This window comes from Mastacembelus armatus, chromosome 21 (genome assembly GCF_900324485.2).
Source record: "Mastacembelus armatus chromosome 21, fMasArm1.2, whole genome shotgun sequence".
Lineage (NCBI taxonomy): Eukaryota > Metazoa > Chordata > Actinopteri > Synbranchiformes > Mastacembelidae > Mastacembelus > Mastacembelus armatus.
The window spans coordinates 8,937,722-8,961,697 of NC_046653.1; the positions used below are offsets into that span (position 1 = coordinate 8,937,722).

The 23,976-nt window shown below is 37.5% G+C and overlaps 1 protein-coding gene across 3 annotated transcripts; it reads right to left on the reverse strand.

Annotated features, from left to right (window-relative positions):
* spopla (speckle type BTB/POZ protein like a) lies at positions 1–11,370 on the reverse strand. 3 transcript variants are annotated; one of them, XM_026295736.1, is made up of 12 exons: positions 11,203–11,370; positions 10,008–10,094; positions 8,220–8,337; positions 7,673–7,794; positions 7,217–7,368; positions 6,963–7,090; positions 4,493–4,670; positions 3,901–3,956; positions 3,602–3,724; positions 2,149–2,291; positions 1,997–2,050; positions 1–1,498 (listed from the first exon to the last, which is right to left on the reverse strand). In XM_026295736.1, the coding sequence occupies exons 3-12, from the start codon at positions 8,295–8,297 to the stop codon at positions 1,354–1,356; spliced, it is 1,179 nt and encodes a 392-aa protein (XP_026151521.1). In that variant the 5' UTR covers positions 8,298–8,337; positions 10,008–10,094; positions 11,203–11,370; the 3' UTR covers positions 1–1,353. The 3 variants fall into 3 exon arrangements, with proteins under 3 accessions (XP_026151521.1, XP_026151522.1, XP_026151523.1); XM_026295737.2 differs by lacking the exon at positions 11,203–11,370 and adding an exon at positions 10,940–11,162; XM_026295738.1 differs by lacking the exon at positions 10,008–10,094.
* Positions 11,371–23,976: the final 12,606 nt, after the last annotated feature.

Consider the following 23,976-nt stretch of genomic DNA (forward strand, 5'->3'; position numbering starts at 1 on the left):
TTCTGACTGCTGGAAAATGTTTTAATGGGTTAATGCAGGCATTCTTACAGACAACCTTATCTTTTCTGCTTCCAACCAAAATAAGTTTCAACATCTCAACATAATGCTGAATGAGTAACATCACGTAAAAATGATGCTACTTTGTTCAATTTACAAAACCCTCTGAAGTGTCTGCCACATGACACTAGATACGAGACGGACTGAATAAACATGACAACCCCCCCATTCAAACACAGAATAACATTGCCAGTAGAAGTGATGCTCAGCATCCTACAAATATCCAAGCATGTTAGAGGAAATTTGCGCACATATTCAATTAATTTAATTCTGCACAAATATGTCAGATAATGGCAGAAAATAAACTGTTAAAACAAAATTGGTACTTGGACACTTTCTTTGACAATTACATGACCATGCATTTGTCTCTCCACTTTTAGTTAACCACAATATATTGAGAATATATATCTGCAAGTTGGTATTACTAAGAAAAAAATCTCAATTTAATCTATAACTGTTCACAGATGTATGACCTGGAATATGTCATTCAAATGGGAGACTGAGTAAATAACTTCCACATACTTCCAATGTTTTAATATATTAGGGCCAAGGTACAGACACTTCTGTCTTACATCTATTATTAGGATTGACACTGGATCATAATGGCAGATTATTATTTTTCCCCACAAATACGCAATAGAACAGACTTTCTTGTACACTGATCTGGAGATGGTTCAACTGTCATTTACATAGAAATGGTGCCATCAATATGGGGCATACACATCTTTTAAAAAGTGTAAAGAACTGACCTTGCACTGAAAGTGTTCATGCTTTTTAATGTCTAGTCACAAAACGGGCTAAACATTACAAATATATAATATTTCCCATTCAGTTAAACCTTTGTTACGTTCCTATAGAACTCCATATCAAAATGACTATTCATGGGAACTAGTGCAATCTGGAGGAGGCCTGGTCTTTGTGACAAGGCAGGCACAGAGTAAAATAGACAAAGTACTCTAGGGAAGCTCCAGAGCAATGGCAGATATATTAAGGCCATTTTTAAAATTACAGGAAAAAACACAGTAGCAGACAGCTTGACTTGCTCCCCATGCTGAACAGAATTCAGTTTGGGAAGCAAAGCAAGCAAGCAACACCAACTGAACCAATTTTTTCCCCTATCCACTGTTGTGAGACGTCCACGTGCCAGCCTCCCCACATTCCTGGCCAAAAAGCTCCACTCTCCTTTATTCAAGTGTGTTCAGTTTTGGTGGAAATAAGAGTGGTACCCTCCCTAGTCCTTCGTTTGTAAACCCATGCTTCACACCTCCAGTATAGTCCTGGGGCACAGTCAGGCAGTCAAGACTGTTTTAGACGCTTCCTAGGAAGACCAAAGGGTGGGCACTGTGCTGAAGCCAGGGCACGAAAGGCCTCGGCTACCAAGTGAGGATGGGATTGGATCATTGACTTCCAGCCTGCAGTCTCCATTATATCTGTAGCGTGGCTGTAAGTACAGGCAAAATGAAGTTAAAACTCAGACATAAAAATGTGCACATTAAAAATCAATAAAACATAAATGAGATTGTAATGGCAAAGCCAAGTTTCACAGTGGACTACAAATAGGCCATTAGTGCTTTCTGTATGTGCACAGGTTGAAATTATTCAAGGATTAGAACATCTTTATATGTTGAAAACAAGAGAAAAAAAGTTCAACATTTCAAGGTGTCCTGTAGTAACAAGCTACATCACCTAAATAAAATAAAAAACTTCCTATACGGCCACCTTCCTTCTTTGTTAAAATTCTACAAATATTCCATTTCCAAGGTTTATGCAGGTATGAGTCTATTAATAACTTGGATACAAAGATATGGCGCTTCAAACTGAAAAGCACTTTGTCTGGGCTAGTCTGGGATAAAACAATGAATTCTAATGCATCTGGTTGGGGGGGAGAGATAAGACTGTGTTATTAATCTTGTGTCACACATATCAGCTAATTACATACTTGCTATTCCAGTTCTTTCCATCTTTACAGCCCAGCTGTCTCAGGACACTGCACCTATGGCAAGGAGATAAAAAGGTAAGCATTCAGGGCTGGTAAACAGAAATGGCAGCAGAAATTTATCACTGGAGTTTTTTTTTTCGTGCAATACTTGCCTGTTGATAAAATCTATGGCTTGTGCTTTGAGCTGCTCGGCGCTGTGCAAGTCTGCTAGGATGAGGGTGTCGGCCACATTCTCCACTGAAAGGCTGTTGCACAAGGCCTCTTCACACATGACCTTTAAACGCTCCAGAGCATACTGGGGTGGCAGTTGAGAGGGGGACACAAGATCTGTTGTTACATCCTGGATGCAACGTGGCTGCTCATGGTTTAAAGTTTTGAGTATACACACTAACTACGACCACAGTGAGTTGTTACAAATTTAAAAGATGAGGAAAAAAAGACCAAGGCACAAAATGCACAGCTCAGCAGGCTCATGTAACATGTTTTGAAAGGATAAAAAAAATAAATACGATGATCACTAGAAGGTGGACATTTATCAACTTAGCAAAAGAGAAACTGTTGAACATAGAAATAGTTGGTACAATATTCATGACACACTTAATTGAAAAATAGAAAAACACTTAACTTGAACCATCACTTATCCAATAGAACTGTGACTCTAAGCACTACAACCACTATTTTTCACACTATGTACAAGTATTTTCTGAGTAACTGACTGCCTGCAAAGGGGCTTAAATAAATACCATTTTTTAAACTTATGAAAACCGAAATGTCATATCCAATGCATCCTAACAGACACAGCAAAGTACATGACCGTCCATGATTCTATCACAAAATTATTGCACACAATTATTTTCAAAAAAAGCAGATCAGGTTAAGTGTAGCCTTCTGATTTTATCAGTCATTAGCAAAAAGAAATATCGAATTCACTTGGTTAGCAAATGCATTAAACCAAGAAAGAAAAGAGTAAGTATCTCATGATAATTTCAAACCATAAACTAGCTGAAGGTCTGGTTTATGGTCTGTCAGAACTAGTTTGCAAAACGTTTTGTCTGGCCACGACGGAAATCAAAGGTGTTTAGTGCTGCTCCAAGGAGACAAACTCGAAGGACGAGTGAAACAGCAGCCATTATAGAGAAACAGAGTATGGAAGTGTGATATCATTTAAATATGGGGGATAATAGCTCACATTTTCAGATAGTCAATCCATGAGGACATTCAAAGTGTTGCAGTTGTTCACATAAAAAGTATCACAAATAGCTGCATAACCAGTGAAAAAAAATCAGCGAGCTGGAGGAAAGAATAACAGCCTTGGCTTTTTTCTCACGTAAATACTTTCATATTGTGACGTGCCAATATGGGATCATTGGTTTTCAGAAAATTTCAAAAGCGGTTGGACAGAGAAACCCCTAATTCAACATTAGAGTATTAAAATCAGCAAATGTTTAACAAGATATATCAGCTGACGTTTTGGCACACCATGTTGCACACCACACCATTAGAATTTCTAATAGAAATGAAAACAGAAAAATAGAGGAAACTATAAAAATATGTGGGAGATATTTTTTTTAAAAAAAAAATTGCGCTTAACGCTTGGCTACTTACTTTATCTGCTGCTGCCAGCAAATTGTCTGCCATTTTCTCCAGGTTTGGGGCTTTTCCCGTGTAGATGAAACCCATCATTTCCTTAAAGACATCAGGGTCTACGTCGCTAATGTCAACACGGTTCTGCAAAAAAGATCACACTACTCATAAGAACTTGGCAGCTGAAAAACATCTTGGAAAGAAGGTGATAACTGAGGATGATGCTAATTAAAAAAATGACAAAAACAATTTGTGTCATTGCGTCACAGTAAGTATAAATGAGGAAGTGACAAAAAGCAGTTAAAACTAGTTATTCTTACCTTTTTGCTCTCTTCCATCTCATGTTCAAACATAGCATTAAAAACTGGTGACCTCGCTGTCAATGAAATAAACAAACTGATAAATAGCATGACCTATTATATTTAATGTTAGGAATTCAAACCAATACATGGTGACATGTGACAACAAAGAGCAGTGATAAAAGAGCATATAATGAGACAGTAATCTGAGATAAGAAAAAGTGCAGGAAACATCTATTTTACCATTCTAAAATGTTGCTAAATCCACAAAGCTGCCACTTTGTCAGCATTTTTCCCTGACTACTGCAGCTGCCACCATGTCTAATGGAGACAAGCTGGAGAGGCGAGCTAGCCTCTCAATCTCCTGGATCCAACAGTCATCTGGGTCAAGCGGGGCCAAGCAGGGGTAGTGGAGTGGATTAGCGCTCAATGCAGAACTAGGCTACTACAAATCAAGCCGGCAATACAGACCCTCCATAGCCTTTTGAGGTGCTTATGGCTCTCCATGAGAGGCCATTAAGAAGAGGCATACACATGTCTTGCTAAAGGTATTTTGGGGGCTTCTCTCCTGGTTGCTGCTTGTTAAAGTGCTAAAGGCTGGGAAGGGTCTTACCTGCAAGGATGGATTTGTGGGCTTTGAACTCCTGCCCTCCCACATAGAGGCTGCAGTCTGTGAAGCGTGAACATTCCCATAGGTTCCCCAGGTCATCAGACAGCTGACACTCGGGTACCTTCAGCATGTTCATGTTGGACTGGCCAGAAATGTTAACAGAGTCCTGGACAACACTAACCTGTACATGAGGAAACATCACAACAGAATATCACAGTGATGTCATCTCACCAAGGCTAAATATACTAACATATTGAACAGTATATGCCTCTAACTATAATTTGTGTTTAATATGCTCTTTCTTTTTTCAAAGAACCTACAGTGGGCAGCACTGCTGCTTGCAAAACCACAATCACTTGAAACCAAAACTAATTAACTTTACTGAAACACACTAATTGATGAGAACAGGCATTTTGTCTTTAATTTGAACATAATTTGTTTATCAAAGTGGCAATTTCCCTGAAATTGTTGAACCTTTTTGGAACTGCTGTCTGGCACCCATTCTAGTCCTGGCAGCATTTAGCCAATTGCAATTACATCAAAATTCACTGACACTTTATTTACTTGTCTGCTGAAAGAACATTTCAGCCATTTATTCTTCTTGACGCACTGAATTCAATTATTTGGAGAACAAGCATCATTGTAAACGATAGAAGATGGAGGAAGCATTTCACTACCTAAGACTTTAATGTCACTTGAAGCAAATGCCAACAATATATTTGTAGTTAAATGGCACTACAGCTCACACTCAGGGGAAAATGTGTCATGACAGGAATTTGGAGACTCCTGCCTTGATTCACTAAAGGTTACATTCTACATGCTTCAGTAAAACAGTGATCTTATTTCGATGCCAAAGACTCGACGTTAACAAACAAGTGCATGCAGCAGCTGCTCAGTAACAGTACTTGTATGCAATAATGGAAAATGAAGTTAAAAGAAGCTAAATAGAAACACATTATGTCTGAACTTTAATGAATAGGAATCCCCTAATTTGATTGTAATTATTTCAGACTTTTTGATCAATAGAAACGGCCCTTCAGTCACAAGTGTAAAATAAAAACAAAATCCACGTATCAGGCAATACAGCTTCTCTGTGTCTGTTATGCAGACAAATCACATTTGCCCCACAGTACTGTAAAAATTATTCAGACACCTTCACTTTTTCCAACCCCATTATTGTGTTCACAGCAACTACAGCTTTGCGTCTTCAGGGATAAGTCTCCACAAGCTTAGCAATCCTGGATTTGGGTAGTTTATCCCATTCTTCCTGGCATGTTCTGCCATGCTGCATTGGACTGCATGGGAAGTGTCTGAATTGCCATCTCCAGGTCTGTCACACACCTTATAGATTTATAAACTATGAAATGCAGCAATTTTTCAGCTAATCAGCTAATCTATGAGAAGATTTGATGAAAAGATGATTTCAGTTTGGTGCCTGGACACGGTTATCGCTCACAGTAGATGAGAACCATGCCTAGGCCCACCTTTTCAAATGGACCAGGGCACAGGACGCTGAACCCTGCCCGGTCACCGTATAGGGAGATCACACTTGTCAAATGAATTTAACCCCAAATTTGCCCGTTACAGATTGCCTAGTGTGAAAACATCCTTGTTTAAAGTGGCTACTGTCTAGCTAATCTACCAGTTCTGGCTGAAGGGACACCTGATAAGATGGTCGTCCTTCTGAAATATTCTCCCATCTCTGCAGAGAACAGACAACCAGCTCAAGGAAGAGTCCTGTTGGCTTCAAACTTCCTCTATTTTACAATTATTGAGGCCACTGAACACCTGGGAACACTCAAAGCTTTAGAAATTGTTTTTTACCCCATGCTTCACCACAGTTTTATCACAGAGGTCTCCAGAGAGTTCCTAGGATTAAAAGACTTGGTTTTTGTATGAGAAACAGTATGAATTGTGGGACCTTATCTACATAGTGTGTGCCTTCCAAAACTATGTCAAATTGATTTCAATTTTCCACATTTTTGACATATCTCAATTAAAATTACTGACCAGAACGTAGAGTCCCACAGCTGAATAGTTTTCTACATGACAGACTTCAATTTTTAATACATTTGAAAAAAAATTCTAAATATCTGTTATCATGGGTTAGCAGACAAATATGGCACTTTTATTCATCTAAAATGAAAACAAAGTGTAGAAACTTTTAAACGGTCTGACTATTAAAAAAAAAAAAAAAAATGCACACTGGTATATTCGACAAAGAAAATGAAGTGTTTTCTGTAGATGAAAAGATGAGAGGGGAAATGTGTCCCAAGGTAACAACTGATCTTCCAACATGAGTGACCAATTTGATCATAAAAGATTTTTTGTGCAGTCCCATCTTACACCCTCATCACAGATATGGCAGAAATAAGTGTGTTACTAAAAATTACGTAAAATTACCTTGGTTATTAAAATGATGATTACAATCCTAATTTTAAGAATAAAAGGAAAGCAATACCATGACAATTACCTCACAGAACAGGGTGAGTTTGTCATCTGGTAATAGTCCATTGGCTTCATCGAGGAGGAAATCTCTCCTTATAAATTTTTTGAAGCCCCAGTCTTTACCTTGGACAAATCTATATGCTCTTTGGCTTTCTGTAAGGATAAGAAAATGACAGAGTCCTCTTTGTATTTGCAAGTTAGAAAAATAAAAAGATATACAAGAAAAACCAAATGAAAGAATAAGTGCATGTAGTGACGTTTATGATTGCTTGTACTCACCCATTGCTTTTGTTTCCTCTCTCTTAGCATTCAGCAAAGAAAACTTGAACTTTGCTCTGACTTCACTTTTTGGACAACTAACAAGTAGTAAATACAAGGACAGATAATCTTTGCTTTCATCATCAAGTCCCTTTGGATTGACTCGCAGACACCTGAAAAGTAAACACGTCACTGCACATGAGGAAATCGTAACTGCTTCGCTTTTATTACAACATGCTGTGATGAGTCCAGTCTTTTGTTTTCAGAGGTCTTATGATAAAATTTTCAAAAAACAAGGCCCTGCAATTACTTCCATGTTTGTGGAAATGCAAGATCATGAAACAGACTGACAAAATTGAACATTATACAAAAAAAAACAAACAAATACAACAGAACTTCAAAGACCTACATTTATTTTCAAGTGATCGGTGATTTTTAGAGCCAATACATGAACTGTTGAGCAGTTTGAGTACTAACCATTTCATTTTGTCATTAGGACCAGAAGAAAAAGTTGAGCTTTTCAGCACCTCGCCCATTTCTTCTCTGCAGAAACTGAAGTTGTTTATGGTCCACATGTAGGAAAACTTCACGACTTTGACCTTGGGACCAGAAGAATAAACACACAGAACCATTAGACTGCATTTTGTGTCCACTCATTTTTAAAATACAGCAATAGCATTTCATTTGGTCAAGCCACAGTTGAAATAGTTTGAACTGATAAAGTTATATCACATAATATGGCAAGCCTCCAATAAAATGTTTTGGATTTTTACTGTTCTAATACTGTAGTACAACAGGTCTGATTGCAACAGCAGAAAGGAGCTATTAATATTAACTCCTGTGCCTCCACTAATTTGACATGTCAAATTGTCTGCTGTGAAGGGTTTATTAACTTATGATAAAAATATGAATTATAAAGAAACACCAATACTCGTGGCTTTCCCAGCACCGTGATATGCTAGGATTCAGATTATTTGAATTTGTATGTCAAATATGATTAGTCACCATTATGTACAGAACATACCTGTGTGTAACACCAGCTCTCTGCCACAGGTCCACTTGACATCTCCCCAGGAGGAGGAGGGGTGGGAACCCGTGACATTGCTGGCTTAGGTGTATCACTCACTTGCGTTCTTAAAGCGCTAATAAAACCAAGGAAACATTCAAACATAATTATTTTTGCACAACTTAACACCATACATTTCACTTATGAAGTAAATTTATCCTTTTACACTGCCTGACTGGAATAAGGGCTACTGCATGGTCTTTGCAGAAGTCAGAAACACACAAGACCACCCACAAACCACCACAATTATGTCAAGGCAACTTGCATATAGTCCTCATGCATGCCTCTTCATTTTCATTTTCATTTTTCAAACTCTGTCTGTAGCTGCGCTATCACACAGCTCTCTCTTAGTGACTGGTTCATTGGTATGTGATCTTTTAACCCAGCATCACTTCATTTCCCATTCTCTTTCAAAAGCCATGTTTTTATCCATTTTTACTGCTCTGGTCATTTTTATGTAGAGCTTGTTTTTGTGATGATCTCAATTGTGTCATAGAATAGAATGTAAAAATGTTTGTATACTCAGTAACTTAAAACTCATATTTTTAAATGTTGTTCTACAAGTAAAATGTGACACATAAGGAAATATTCTGTTATGCGTTATCTTTTGTGTAATCGTGCACAGACTTTCCCACAACCTGAGGACAAACGTGGATTGCTATCGCAATAACTGGAAACACAGCAGAAAAATAACTTCTCATGTCACACTGTTGACTCACTGGTGAGGTGAACTGGGAAATTACTGAACAGCATTGTGCATTAACTGCTGGCCAGCAAGCCTATGCAGATAGTGGCGATAACGCAAGCACAGCATCTTGTTTTAGTCATATAACCGTCATTTTTACAGGTTCTAACACGCCAACTCTAGTCACTTAACCAGCATGATCATTATCACAGCGATATAACAATGTCAGCCGAAAAACTGGCATGTTACTAAGATGAACTGAATTTGAAATGTTTGACATTGACTGCTAACCAAAAGTCTGAAGTGAATGCATTCCCTTTCTCACATAGTGAAGCTTATATCAAGGCCTTTGAACCCATCATTTAATCATCCAATCAAACTATCTCAGAGTAAAATATTCCTAGCTTCTCTTAAAAGGTCTTAACTTGGTCCAGATTGCTGAATATTTTTAGGCAACTAGCAACTGAGAATATGTATTCCTACTTTGAATGTTGGACGCAGGAAGCAAAACAGAACATTTCTCCATGAAAAGATGACATGAAGGCAGAGAAAAAACTATTCTTCTGCCAGCTCTCTTAACCTGAATTCACTTTATTTTTGTGATTTACCTGAAATGTGAGCATCACATAATCCCTTATTGTCTTAACAGAACAAACACACAAAATGTGATGTGTATGTACCACTTGTTTCTGCAAGTGATCACCACTTGTTTCCAGATTTATCCTTTGTTTATTTAGGAAATCCATTATTTTCTCTGCCTACTTACAATATTCTGTTTAAGCCAAAATCTATGCAAGCAGAAACTATAAAAGGAAATCTGGTGTTACTGGTTCCACGTTTTACACTCAAATCTCATCCATGATGTATGTAGTTTTCAAAACACATGCAGAATTATTGCTGGAAATGGGGAATATGACCAAAAACATCTCATGCTGACTATACAGACATTAGCTTGAAATTAAAAGTTTATCAGCTTTTTGTACAACACACTGCTGCAACTCAGCCATGTTTAGCTATGATTTTAAATGAATTTCAACCATGATTATATTAAACCTCATCACCTCTTGAATAGTTGAAATGTACAACGATGTGAGTTTTTCTCTTAAGTTATCACATGATCCTTCATGGCCCCATTTTCATGTTCCACCCTAGAAAAAATGAAAAGTATATTAGATCTGTAAAAATGGACCTGATTGATCAAGTCATTACAGTGGGACTGCATTACAGTTCTCACAATAGACCAGAGCTGCCACACCTATCCAGGGACTTAAGTCATCAATAATGTGACACCACTACAGAGGTACCACACTACACTGAAATGCCACGTTATTAAAAACAAAAGGATCCGTGAAGATAACACACTGTTAGCAGACACCGGTAATAATGGCCTTAAATGCCTGGCATGTTGGATGTTAACTGATTTGTGATGATTTATGGCACAGCCCAGAATGTAACTCATTGTTCGGCCCATAAACCAGTGTTATTAGCCTTACTTAAATTTCACCTGCAACTTTGTTTGGCTAACACATTAGCTAGCGTGCTAGCTCGCCTTTAATGCAACAGAAATGATGCTACCCGGAAAGCCATGCAGCGGATTTGCATTAACATCAGTGGAAATGTTTATAACCTTTATAGCTTAACGTTATACTTGCTTAGCGTTACGTGGTGTTAGAGGTGGCAGCAGGAGTGATTAATAGTTGCCCTTAATGAAAAATGAAATCACTTGAAAGCAACAGCTCAGTGTTAGCATAACATGCGCTAAAGTGTCTCAAACCATCACTTCACGGTCTATCCCCCTGACCTTACTTCACTGGACTTCATGCATCTGTCCACGTATCTCTCCCGAGCTAATGCTGATGTTCTGGCTGTATCAGGATCAATTATGGTTCACTTCGCCTGAGCCTTAGCCCGCAAATGCAGCTAACACTGAGCGGCTACGTTAAACACAGAACACTATCAATTAATCTGGCCACATACTGCCGCCAAGACTCACATTAGTTACGTTACGTCTCCACTGCAACACAAACTAGGCACCGATACGTTAGGTTAATTGTGTGAAGTCCTGTTCAGACACCGCATTACCCGGTATATAACAAAGGGCCTTCACTGATCGCCGTGACAGGATGCTAACAGCCCAGCTAACGCAGAGCAGCTCGTCCCCTATTGGGAAAACAACGGCGGCTAACTAGCACCTAGCAAAGCTAATCTCTGACCTGATGCTCACAAAAAGTTTAAAAAGACATGGTGGCGGCGTACCTTTCAGTTTCATACTTCCATATATATCGGATAACGTATATAGCTTTGTGTCACACACACTCCTTTCACCCTGCGGTACTTTAAAGCCTTTTTCACTGAGTCTCTTTACAAGCTTTCTTTGTCTAATTTATATCTGTGCTAGCTTACATCTGTCTAGCTGGCTTGTACTTCAGCTGACAGTTGCGCATGCGCGAAACACTGGCTAGCATCCTCGTCTCATTTTGTCAGCTGATACACACTTGTACTAAGAAAACAACGATGATGATGATAATAATAATAATAATAACATATTTCTTTCCAACCAAACTGAAGTTGGAAGTAGTTTGTCCTAGTGCTGTATATACTTTAAAATCAGGGATGGGAAACAAGGGACTATTTCACAAATTAAGTGCTTTTATTTTGATATTTGAGTACAGTAAACTGCTTTAACTTTAGCTGTGAATATTGGTCTTCATCATGATGACATTTTTCTTTCTTCTAAGATTAGAATTTAAATTAACAGTTAATGTTTTTTTTGGTAAGGGTTGACACTACATGGGAAACTTAAATGTATTTGAGTATGTGAGTAGTATTTATTATATGACTGTCCTCATATGGGAAGAAATGTAAACTGTGTCTGTGATAAGGAGTTGTGCTCATTATCTGCATATTATGTACCTATAATATAATTATATACCTGTAAGTGTCTCCAGCTCATCTTAGGCTAAAAACAGCAAAAACTGAAGGAGACTTGATATTGGGTAGCTTACACCCTATGAACCCCTTGACTACAGCTTTTTTTTTTCTCATCCACTGTCGCTTCTATCTACATCCGTTTCTCATCTAGTAAACACAAAGCAGCTTGGGGTAAGCCATTCTCTGAAACAATACAGTATAAAGTCTCCCTATAGGCCTGTGATAACTAATTCTCTTCCAGATGGATAGACACTATTCTGCACAAGGAGCGATAAATAGCTCCAATCTGGTGCCAATCAGTGTACATTCATGAACAAAGTGTGAATTTTTCTCCTCTATAGAAACAACAACTTTAAAATACCCATGTATGCTAGTTTGGGTTTGGTCAAATATACTGTAAACACATCAGAAAAATGTCACATTTTGACACTGAAGCCAACATCAAATGTCTTTAATATCATAGCGATGATGCAGCAACCGATCTTCAAGTAGAAGGGATAGATGATGAGATTAAAGTTGAAGAGATATATGGATGCTTATCTGGAATTTAAATCAGTTTAATTTAAGGGCAGGGAAACAGACTTTACCGAATGTGTCCACAGACATCATAGTCCAAGAAATCAAGAAGAGTAAGGCTCAGGAATAATGATTTAATTGGATTTATCTGTTGCTTTTTTAAGTGTTGCTATCTAATCAGTGGGTATGGAGCATAATGTGTGTATCTGATATAATATAATACAATTTTCAATACAAAGTTAAAAGCTTTCTTTCTCTTAGTTTCACTTGCTTTTCAAGTTTCTATTCTTTGTGCATGTTTGGCTTCAGAATGAATAGCACTGAATACCTGTTTTGTGTCTTTGTCCTATGTTCATCAAGTATGAATATCCCTCTGTATGAATATCTTCTTGAACAATGGCTGTGACAGTCCTCTACGTTCAATCGACAATACTGTTGTAATTAAGGGGATCTCAAAATACCACTGATTTCATTCCTGACAAGTATTCAACGCCGTCACAGTGATGAAGACTGATACAGACAGAACTTATGAGGAGAAAGAAAAGGCTACAGTGATAAGACGAGCCCCAGTGACCTTATCAGAACATGTTCATGGGACATGTCGAGAGAAAAATTGAGTCTGACATTAGTCACACGCTTTTTCCAGTAACTTAGAATTAAAGTCATAATACTGAACAAAAAGATGGAAGAAAAGCCCAAAGACTTCACTTTCATCTAAGTTGATTAAATCAAAGTAATAAAATACATGGTAATACCAAAATGTTGAGCAGATATGGAAAAAGGCATTAGTTGATTATCAGGAGTCCTGAAGAAAGTTCTTTATCCACAATAGTTTTCTATAAAAATATAGGAATATATCTTTTCTCATGTGGTAGCAAATGACTATTTTGTACAGTGTTTGAAATGTTTATGTGCCTTGTCTATGTCTGTATTCATATCTTTCCAGCATTACTTTCAACCATCTCTGGAGAGTTACAGAGGAATCTATTGTTATAACACCAACAGCTCACCCACATCTGTGATTTCTTTGGAAATAATTATTTTGGAACAAATGTAAAATTTTTTGAGCCTCAGGGACTCACCAAAATATCACACTCACATGTGATTTTTGAGATTACTAGAAAACATGGTGTCTTCTATCTTTGTTTACCATAAAGAAGCAATATCCAAAATGCCAAAGCAACATTTTGTAGCATAATAAAAGTTACCTGAGCTACATGAAATGCCAAAAATTCTGTAGGCTGCCTACCTCTTTAACAGATTCATGTTAAATCCCTTTCCCAACTAATCAGACTGGCTGATATAAAGTATGAAATATTCCATTAAAAATTTGCAGAGTAAAATTTATGCTTTAGATTAGATTATCTTGGATTCATCTTTATTGTCCCATGTACAAGTAGTAGGGAGATGATGAAATAGAGTATCCATGTAACCAGGAGTGCTGTGTTAAATGTGCAGTGCAGTGTCACACAGATGATTATAAATATGCACCGAAGATAAGAAAAGCACTGATAATCCAAACCATCATGTACAAAAATGTAGGTTTCTAAATAAAATATTACACTTCAGAAACTGAAAAAAGGTCACTTATGTTCCATTAACATTCAGATCACTGAAAAACTAAATCCACAACACAATACCCCTCTCAGTGCCCATATTTAAAATGTGCAGCTTCATTGAGCCTGAGCACTGGACCTTATACTTAGATGCAATCACCGAAAAAGCTTTCGAAACCTTTTTCCCTTTCTTGTGCACTAGACCCTCAGTGTAATAAAAAGAGATATTTGCCTCCTTCAGTGAGTTGGTTAGATTATGAAAACTGAGCTGTTCAGTGGACTGTAGCTGATACTGTGAGTAGGATTCCTATACTGCCACATAGATAAAACAAATAACAGGCCTAAAGTATTTACTTTTTAGCATATAAAATTATACTGTAATGTTACTGCCTGACTGTCTACAGTCGCACCTGGTGAGTGATTCTGAAACAGTCTAGCAACCTAAGACATATTTAAAGATATGACAATCAAAACTACATTTACAAAACTTGTGATGAACCAAATATCTTTGGTGTTACACTGGAGTTTTACACCAGAGTTGGCAGAAAATTAACTGTGAGCACACTGCATGAGGGTGAGTGTAATGAAACTCCAAACAAGATTAAATTACACTTGTTTCCATTTTCAGTCTTCTTAATTAAGTGTTTTTCATGTTTTCCCTTTCAACAATCTTTGAGCCTTTTCAGGATTTTGACAAGAATCATTATGTAACATGAAGCAGATGCCCTGTTGCCAAGATGTCCATTGACAATTATTGCTATTGTTCATAGCTCATTTCCCAGGGAGCAGTGAGTGAAATTGCACAGTGCCTTCAGGTTATTAATAGTGCCGCTTGGTATGGAAATTAGACACTAATTTAACCAAAATGCACCGTTTTTATTCTGGTTTGATTATCAAATGAACTATGACATTCTTGAAAAACTGTATTACAGTTATTAGTTTAAGATGAACACATTTCGACTACATTCTTTCTTATTCATTACAGAGAATACATTTAATACGACAATTTGTCCATCATTCTTGCATGTCTAACAAGCTGATGTTTTATCAAACATGTTTGTTTGCTTGTTTGTGTGTCTATGTTGCTCAAGTGGCAGAATAAAATGACATCCAGTCAATCATACTCATATTGGCCAGTGACTGCAGTGGTGCAAACTAACAAAAACACTCTAGTGTAACTTTTGTGCAAGATTTGCAGTGAAATGTTTGCACTTTTCAGTACTATTTCATCACAAAATTGATTAAAAGTAATATAAATACAAAATTTAATAACAATGCTAAATGTAATTTTAAATATGAATTCATATGTTTAATGAGCCATAATTGCTTATTCTTGAGGAGCATAGGGAAGAGATGTTGATCCAAGGTGACAGTGGGCAAGGGTTAAACCAATCCAGCAAACCCTGGACAGACTAAGGGCTGACACATAACCGCAAACCTTCTTTCTGTCAGGTTGTACATGTAATCAATATTAAATCTAAATGTGAAATTCATAATGTCTACATGCTGTAATCTCAATCAAATCTTTAAAACTTAAAACTTATAAATATTTTATAAAGACTTAGAAAAAAAGTGCACAGTATTCAATTACAATTTCTGTCATATAACATGTGTGCTTCTATGTTGTACATCATTCTGTGTGAGTGTCATATAATGTTGAGTCTATACTCCTGCACACTGGCTCTCTATTAAGAAATGACAATGCACTGTACAACAATAGTAGCCTTTTCTGTCCCTTAAAGATTATCCATTTAAAAGACATTAAAAACAAACTTGGTTACAAATTATAGTTTCCCCTTTTTAGATGTTTATACTAAATACTATGTTATTGTTATTGTTATTACTCTTCATTTATGCTAGGTGTTATGTTTATTTGAGCACAAATAAAATAAATACAGAGCTGGAAGATTGAACAGGAGTGGCACTACTTTAATTAGGATGAAATACTCAAATATTTGAAACAATTCTAATGTCAGCGGACACGTATACAATTTTATTTTTGTCTGTGTCAGGATGGCGGAGCGGTCTAAGGATCTGAAAGGTGTACCCCTGCCTTCCGCCCGAAAGAGAGCTAGGATAGGCTCCAGCAGATCCCTGTGACCCTGGTTAAGGAATAAGCGGGTATAGAAAATGGATGGATGGATGGATTTTTGCATGTGTGCAGCTACTTCATGGATTAAATCAAAGAGATGCTGCATTCATTATGTGCCTATTTAGTATGGTTTACATTTAACAGAGCAAGCATTTATATCAAAATTAATCTGTGACAAATGTTTCATGTTAAAAGTCGCTTTAAAAAAATCGACCAGTCTGATTTGATTAAAATTTGAACAGACATTGTTGTACAGTCGGCTTCACATATTTGCAAACATCATGTCTGTCATGTCAGAAGTGAGGATGTCTGGATGCAGGACTTGAGAACGGAATAAAACATCGTGACTTGATGACAAGGCGTCTCGTTTCTCCAGCAGGAATTTGATGATAACCTGTCGTTCTTCTGGTCTGCTACACCTGCACACTAACTGGCTGCTGGGACCTGCTTTTTCCCTGACATGCTCCTGTCTTTCCTGGCCTTTCATCCCCTCGCTTCACAAAAGAGAGTTTTTAACTATACCTGTGGGTACAGTTCTTTGTCTGCCAAGAGAGGAATTCAACCAACTAAGCCTTTGATACGATCCTTATGAACCATGTATCACAGGAATGGTTCCAAATGTTTTAGGTATTTCTGCATAATTGGCAAACCTTTTGTGACTCACTGCAAGCTTAGTAAAATTGAATGCAACTTGTTATTTAATTGTGTTAGAGGACACAGTAATCTTCAGGTGATATGTATATACGTATACACTCTATATATACTCTATATAGTTTTAAATTGGTTGTGCACTGTATTAGTGTATAGCGTCATCTCGTCTGATCAATTATTACATACAAATCCTCCTAAAAATGACATCATGGTGGGAGAGTGAATCCTAACATCCTCAGCTCGACCCATCTGTCTCTCTTTGTACTTTCTTGCCACACTTTACTAATCACTATCCGGTGAAGGAGAAATGTCATTTAAATGCTGCCTGAAGTAACCTTTGAAAGCTTAAAATATTCCTCTGCGGGATGGTACTTGAAATGCTCTGAACTCTCTCCACCCCACTCTTTCTCTCTCTTGTATTCACTCCTTGTATATTGCATTTGCAAAGCACATACTCGTGCTCTGAAGAGATACCCAGCATGGAAGCATTACTGAGAGACCGTCGTTGAGCAATTGCTGATCCTGGGGAGTGATAAAGAGAGCCAGGCTGTCTGAAGCCTGAAAAAAGAGGCTGAAGAGAGTCATGGAGCATTCAGACCAGGAAGGTCACCAGCTGCCAAAGAAGGGCCAGACCATCTCCAGGATGTCCTCGGCTTTCCCTCTATTACTGACACTAATGACTTTGAGAACCTGCAGTTCTAGGAGTGTCTCAGTGGGAAAAGTATGTTTAGAACAGAAACCATTGCAGTCTAAGGCAAATTAATACCTGATTGATTCAAAATCATGGCACAGTGAACTTGGCCTTTACACAAGAACACAAAGGGATTGATTAGAAGATATGCAAACGCGATAATCCGTGGACATCCTCACTATCGCTCCCTTTGCATATGGTCATTTTAAGGACGTGCTTATCTTTGGCAACAGAATTTACCATGCAGATAGATTTATTTCCTTGTAATCTTTGGCAATCAGCTGCCAATATGTTTGCATTTGTTTGGGGATGCATGCCTAAAAGTCACATTTACTGAATGCATTAACAGGCTGTGCATGCATAAAAAGCTTACTGTCAGAGGAGCCCAGTGTGCTTCTTAACTCATTAATTTTGAAACTGGTTTACACACATAATTTCCCCTTTTTTTCAGTCTTATTTTTTGGTTTTGAGAGACAATTGGATCTGATTTTAGATCTCTCTTCCTGTTCTAACTACCAGATTCTCAACAGTATTTAGTCACTTGTTTATGTGCAGGCTTCCCCAATCACATTTCTAGGCAGGTGCATGGCTGCCCTCCACAAATTATGTCCAGGATAATTTCATATTGATTAATGCAGATGCGTTCCTCTTGGCTCTCATACCCTACCTGCAGTCTATTTGGTATAAATTACTGAAGCCATTTTGCTGCACAAAGCCAGCCCTTTCCAATAAGGTGCTGGCTCATGTGTCGACTGGGGCCCCCAAACTATCCCTCTGCCTGCAGGAACCACTAAAGCTTTTAATTGCCTTCTGTGCAAATGGTCCTTATGCACTTGATAAAGTATCTGGAAAGTCAGGCACGGGCTGGTAGCACGGTCTGTGCACTTGCAGCATGTGTGAAAAAGATAGAAAATGTGTGTGAGAGATAGGCACAGAGGGAAAGAGAGAGAGATAGGAGTATACAGATAGTGAGACTTAGCAATGGCTCGTTGGTGAATCCTATCATGATATTACAACCTTTATGAGTATGGTGTTCGAGTTACCCTTTATGAGCACAGTCACCATTCAGCAAAATACTTGTATAGCCCAGCTAGTGGCCCACAGGATTATTTCCTTCTGTGTACATTCGTTACAGTAGAGTGGCTGATAACCCTGGGTAAAGTGATAAACAATCAAAGTGCGGCTTCAGTGGAAATGCCTGCATTCTGTACCTTGCCCCTGAGATGGGGGCCATTATTAATGTGGGTCCTGTCCTGACAATGCTATTTTCTGGAAGGTAATTGCAGATTCAGATCTCTGAGAGGGCCTGACTGAGAGTAAATGCCACCTCTTTAATTATGGTCTCCTCCATGTCTCCTCTATTGAGCTGCAGAGATGTCTATCGCTCCACGGGATCCAGGGGAAAATGACTCTAATGGGAAATGACCAGTGTCTGGGAAGCTGGCTCAGATTAGAAGCGACATTTCTAATTGATGGCTAAAGAAATCTCTGGCTGGATGACTGGTAAAAGTCACTTTGGAGCAAATGTAATTGGAGTGATTGGAGTTCTAACAAGAACAGTGGATAATCTCTTCTGATTTAAGCTTGTGTTAACACAGACAGCAAGCTCAGCAAGAGGCAACATACCATTGTATAAATTCAGTCAGAATTTGACACCACCTATGCTCCACTACTGCTGAGGGTCAGAGTGTCAAGGAAAATATTAGATTGTATTGTATTTTACTTCAAGACAACATGTAGGATGGCTATGCTTGGGACAAACTGAGACCACAGTAGAAATCAAACAATTTAAATGTCTTTGAAATCTAATAGTAAATAATTATAAGTGATCATAAAAAATGCCAGTGCAGATATGCTGTAAAACTATTTCTAAAAGAGAGTAATTATTAATGCCCTTTTGATTTACTCATTGGTGTGTGTTTGACATAAGTAGACAGGGTCAGGAAAAGTGAGTCTGCCAAAAACAGTTGCAACCCTACATCACAATTTAATTTAGTTTGAAATTGATGGAGTGACAAGTAAAGATTGAACTAAAAACATTAATGCAATGTACAGTCGCTGAATTTCATTCTAGGGACCACTACATTACAGATGAAAATATCTGTTTGTCAAAGCACCAGATACTCAAACACCCAATGATAATCATACAGATTAAAAAATATATATTTTTAATGAAAAACAGGAAACAATGAACGGCTCTTGTGTTTTTTAAAGACACTGTTTAAATTCATTTACGAATTCAAATTTCCATTACTGGCACTTTCTGACATGGAGCATGTATTTATGTCTGCAGTAATACCTTCGGCTACGGTGTCACTAGACCTTTAAGACTGTCTGCAGCCTGTTTTTTTGTGGATGTTCAGCAGCTCTTGAATCCATCACCGGTTTCTGTCAGTGGTAACAAATTTGCTGCTCTTTTCCAACTGTCCGGTCATTAGTTGACATTTTGGTGCAGGGCAACAGGATCTCTGAGGTCTCCCAACTGGTGCAAAATGTTGAAATGACAATGTAATAACAACATCTGTCTTGTGGCCAGAGGTATTGACATTACATTACAGGTACCAAATTGTTTATGTTGTGAAGTGTGTCTAGAAGACACGTCAAGCTCATGACTCCAGAATGTGTCAAGGTTTTCAAGAGCTGATAGCTGATGGTTGGCCAGACAAATATGTGATGGTATTACTGGGGTGAACTGGATTTATTTAACCAGGTGCTTTTAAGAAGGCAGTATTTGCTCTGATATTTGATTGTCTTATATTTAAACTTTCAAAAGATTTTTATGCACAGTAACCCTGACCGAACGATTGGGCTGAAATAATATGACAAGACTAAAACACAGCGGTTAGCTGTCTTTTTTTTATATGAATATCTGAACAAGAAACCATAAAGCTAACCTCTGCTTTACTTGTCAATGTAAATATGTTAAGAAGCCAAACAGAGGTATGTTAGAATTAAATATAACCTGATGTTAAATCTATTTTTTGTATATATGTATATATATGATTGATATATGTGTGATATATGATTAACATATGCAACTGATTCATTTTAAGGAGTCACATACCAGGGAACTGCTGACCTAACCTAAAATGATCAAACAAATCTGACTCACCAACATTGTCTCCCAAACTGCTGTTTGTTGACATCACTGGGATTTTGGAAATCTGAAGTCAAAATACAAAAAAATGAAACCCTTACTTCCATCTATAGATGTGAATGTGCAAAGTTATCAAGTGTGTCTTTAATCAATGGAGATTGCCTTTCAGTACAAAGGCTTCATTTACCTCCAAAGCTGAAATATGTGAACTCTCCTTCTCATATATATATTTTGAAATTATTCTCATTTCTACCTGCACTCAAAGGTCAACATTCACATCTTATTCAGTGACTATTTACTGACCTTGTCACCTACTTTGTATTGTGTGTGGACAAATGAATTAAGATTCAAGGGCCCCGGTAATGGAAAGGTGTTTTAATTTCCCCCTGACATTAAGATGTTGTGCCTCATAGGCATTTGGTGGCACATTACTCGGCGCCTGCTCTCTGGCTCTGCCATTGCCCCCCATGTTCCACTTAAACACTTCAATCACAGCAAAAGATCAAAGGAGCTGTTAAACTAATCAAGTGGAGACACAAGAGATGAAACTCCCCCTGTATTCAGTGTTTTTCCTATTAGCACTCTCCCTCGCGCTCCCTCTCTTGCTCCCATCCTATAACCCTATTAACGAACACTGTAAATTCAAGGAGGAGGTTTGCTGGCTCAATTGTCTGCAACATATATAGAGCAAACAATGAACCTAAACAAATGGGCATGTATTCTCTATGAGCTGCATTATTGAACAAGGAGCTAGAATCATCTTGGGAGTGTTCTACCTCTGTAGTGCTTAGAAAACAAAACTTTCATCATTATCATGCACTGTATTAGGTACATAGGATCATGTAGTACCTATATAGTATATATACAATAAACTGCTATTATCAGTTCAGCAACATATGTCTGACAAATATCTGCAACTGCATCAAATCAAAAGTATGCAGGTACTTTTATATGTACCACTATATTCAAATTATACAAATAAAGCCATAGGCAATGGTGGGAAATATAAAATGACAATGACAGAGCTATTTACATTACATCTAAGACAACACATTTAAGAAGTGAGATATTTCCTCTGTAAAATAACCTAAAAAGACAAGACCCACACAGAATTTGGACCTCACAGTTTCATAATAAACACTCTGAGGTTGAAGGACAGTCTAGAGTAGTCTTTAAGAGTCCATACTCCAGCTTAATAACAGCCAGAGACACTCTGCCACTTTTCACTAGGTCTCAAAAGGTTACCATATTGGATAATGACTTGTTATCAAGTAGGTGAAAAAGCAGTGTGTTTTGGAGAAAAGGTTCAGGGGGTGATTTTCTCCTAGCAGAATACAATTACCGGCATCTAATATGTCTCATTTGCTGTTAATTCAAAAAACAAGTTTTTAATAGATATTTTGAAACACGGAGTTTCAACAAAAAAGCAACTAAACATGTGACCATTCATAAATGTAATGCCAGTTTGACAAAAAGAACAGGTTCAGTAGTTTTCATTAACTCCTAAGCCTTATGCTACATTTAATAAAGCAGCAGATACCCTGTGCTTTGTGTATATCACTATTGCTGCACCTCATTGCTCTCATGCACAGGAGCTTCACAAATTGCACTTTCTGAGGGCTTCATCAAGCGCAGACTTTTCATTTGTTTCAAGTGTGACCTATATACAGCCAGCTTGTGCCAATGCAAAAATTCATTTTGGTTTAATACAGAAATGTAATGTACTGGAAAGGGGTTAATTTGACAGGTCTTTACATTTCAATCACTAATTAAGTGGTTTCATTTAGGAGCCTAAATAAAGCAAACACTCAGTGAATATTTGCCATTGCAGAAATAAACATGTGCAGCAGAACTGAAATGAAGCAATTAATGGTAAAAGGCAGGAGCTCATTAGTTTAATGGGGAAATTACAAAACAGAATAGTGCCTAGGGTGTTTTTAATGGCATTGTCTGTTTGTTTTTACTTATGATAAATATGCCTGCATTAATAATATAACCCTATTTCTTCTCTGTATTTTTAGTAATTTTATTAACTCTGAAATCACAAATGCAGGATTTGCTGTGTTATTGAATGGCATCTGGGTTTTATAAAATCAACTAGATATTGCCTTTCTAGTTTTCAGGGAAGGGCTTTCAAGATACTCTTTTCCATCCTAAAATAGAGAAACCCAAGAACAACAATTAAAGCACAAAAAGTACATAGAGGAAAGAGGAGTTTTAATCTGATTACAGAGGAAGGAAAGTACCTCCTGACAAGGCACATAAACTCTTTGGAGCTCTGCTTTGAGTCTCCTTCTGCCAGTCCTTTCACAAGGAAGTTAATGATGCTGGCAAGAAGATGAATCACCTCAGACAGCACACAGAGCAGCTCTGACAAGTGAGCACCGGCAAGTCTGACACCTGCAAGTACCAGAAGAAAGACTAATAGTCATGTCAGCTGCTACCTGTAGGAGTTGAGGTATGTCTGTCTGTACTGAAAGAAACTGTCCCTCTGATCACAGGTGAAAAGCAGCCGGAGGGATATGGCTGACTGGACTTTAACAAAACATAAAGTCATGTAGACCAATGAAAAGAAATGCTGAGTGACTTTTATAATAGATTTCAAAAATAGTTTTCCCGAAAGTATTTCTGTCATGTAAACAAAGCAATTTAATTGATTTAAAAAAAAAAAAAAAACTGCTTACTAATTTGGCAGCAGCAAACTATTAATGATATTTTGTTGTTACGGTACCAATTTAAATCTAAAAGTGACTCCTAACCTGCAGCATATATTTAACCCAGAAAAAGCTCAAAAAGCAAAAGCAGTTTTTTACATTTTGAATTTTTTAGTATGACAGATGCGTAAACATGAGTGTGCTATAGATCATCTTCTTTAACCCTGCTTAGTGTACAAGCCACAGAACATTATTACACATTTCAATAGAGTTTCTAGTGAAGATTTAGTGAACAGGATATTAAAGAAGATGGAACATCTTTAATACCCCAAGTCCTGTGTGTCAGGCTGAAAGTTTGTGGAAATTCAATGATGAAAAAGAGAGCTACAATACTTAGGCTTAAAATTCTCACATCATGGATTTGAATGTGTCGCCCAGTGTAATAATTATACAGATGCAATGAAATGAAATGAAATGAAAATGAAACACAATGTGAGAAATCTTTCAAATGTGTCATCCCCCCCCCCCACACACACACACAAAGGAAGAAAAATGTTTTAATGTTCTAAACTTGTACCTTGTTAACATCTGTCAGCACATACCCTACATTCTTTTCCATTTGTTGAATTTTACAAGGCAAAAGTACATTTCACATAATGTTTTATTTAAATCATGCACACAACAATTTCCCATTATGTTGCAATAATATCTTATGTCAAAGACCAGAGAAGCATGACTGATGAAGTCTTTTCCCATAACAAATTAAAACTCTGCAGAAACAAAATTAGAGACAAAAGAGCATATGCATATATTATAATTTTCCAATACAAGTAGATTAGTAT

What these genes read in the sequence shown, in the direction of transcription:
- spopla (XM_026295738.1), bottom strand. Translation starts at nt 8,297, where the DNA reads ATGTCACGGGTTCCCACCCCTCCTCCTCCTGGGGAGATGTCAAGTGGA. An exon ending in AACTCACCCTGTTCTGTGAG is followed by an intron (nt 4,671 to 6,962) that starts GTAATTGTCATG and finishes CCTCATGTACAG; the next exon opens with GTTAGTGTTGTCCAGGACTC. An exon ending in GCCATAGATTTTATCAACAG is followed by an intron (nt 2,051 to 2,148) that starts GCAAGTATTGCA and finishes TCCTTGCCATAG; the next exon opens with GTGCAGTGTCCTGAGACAGC.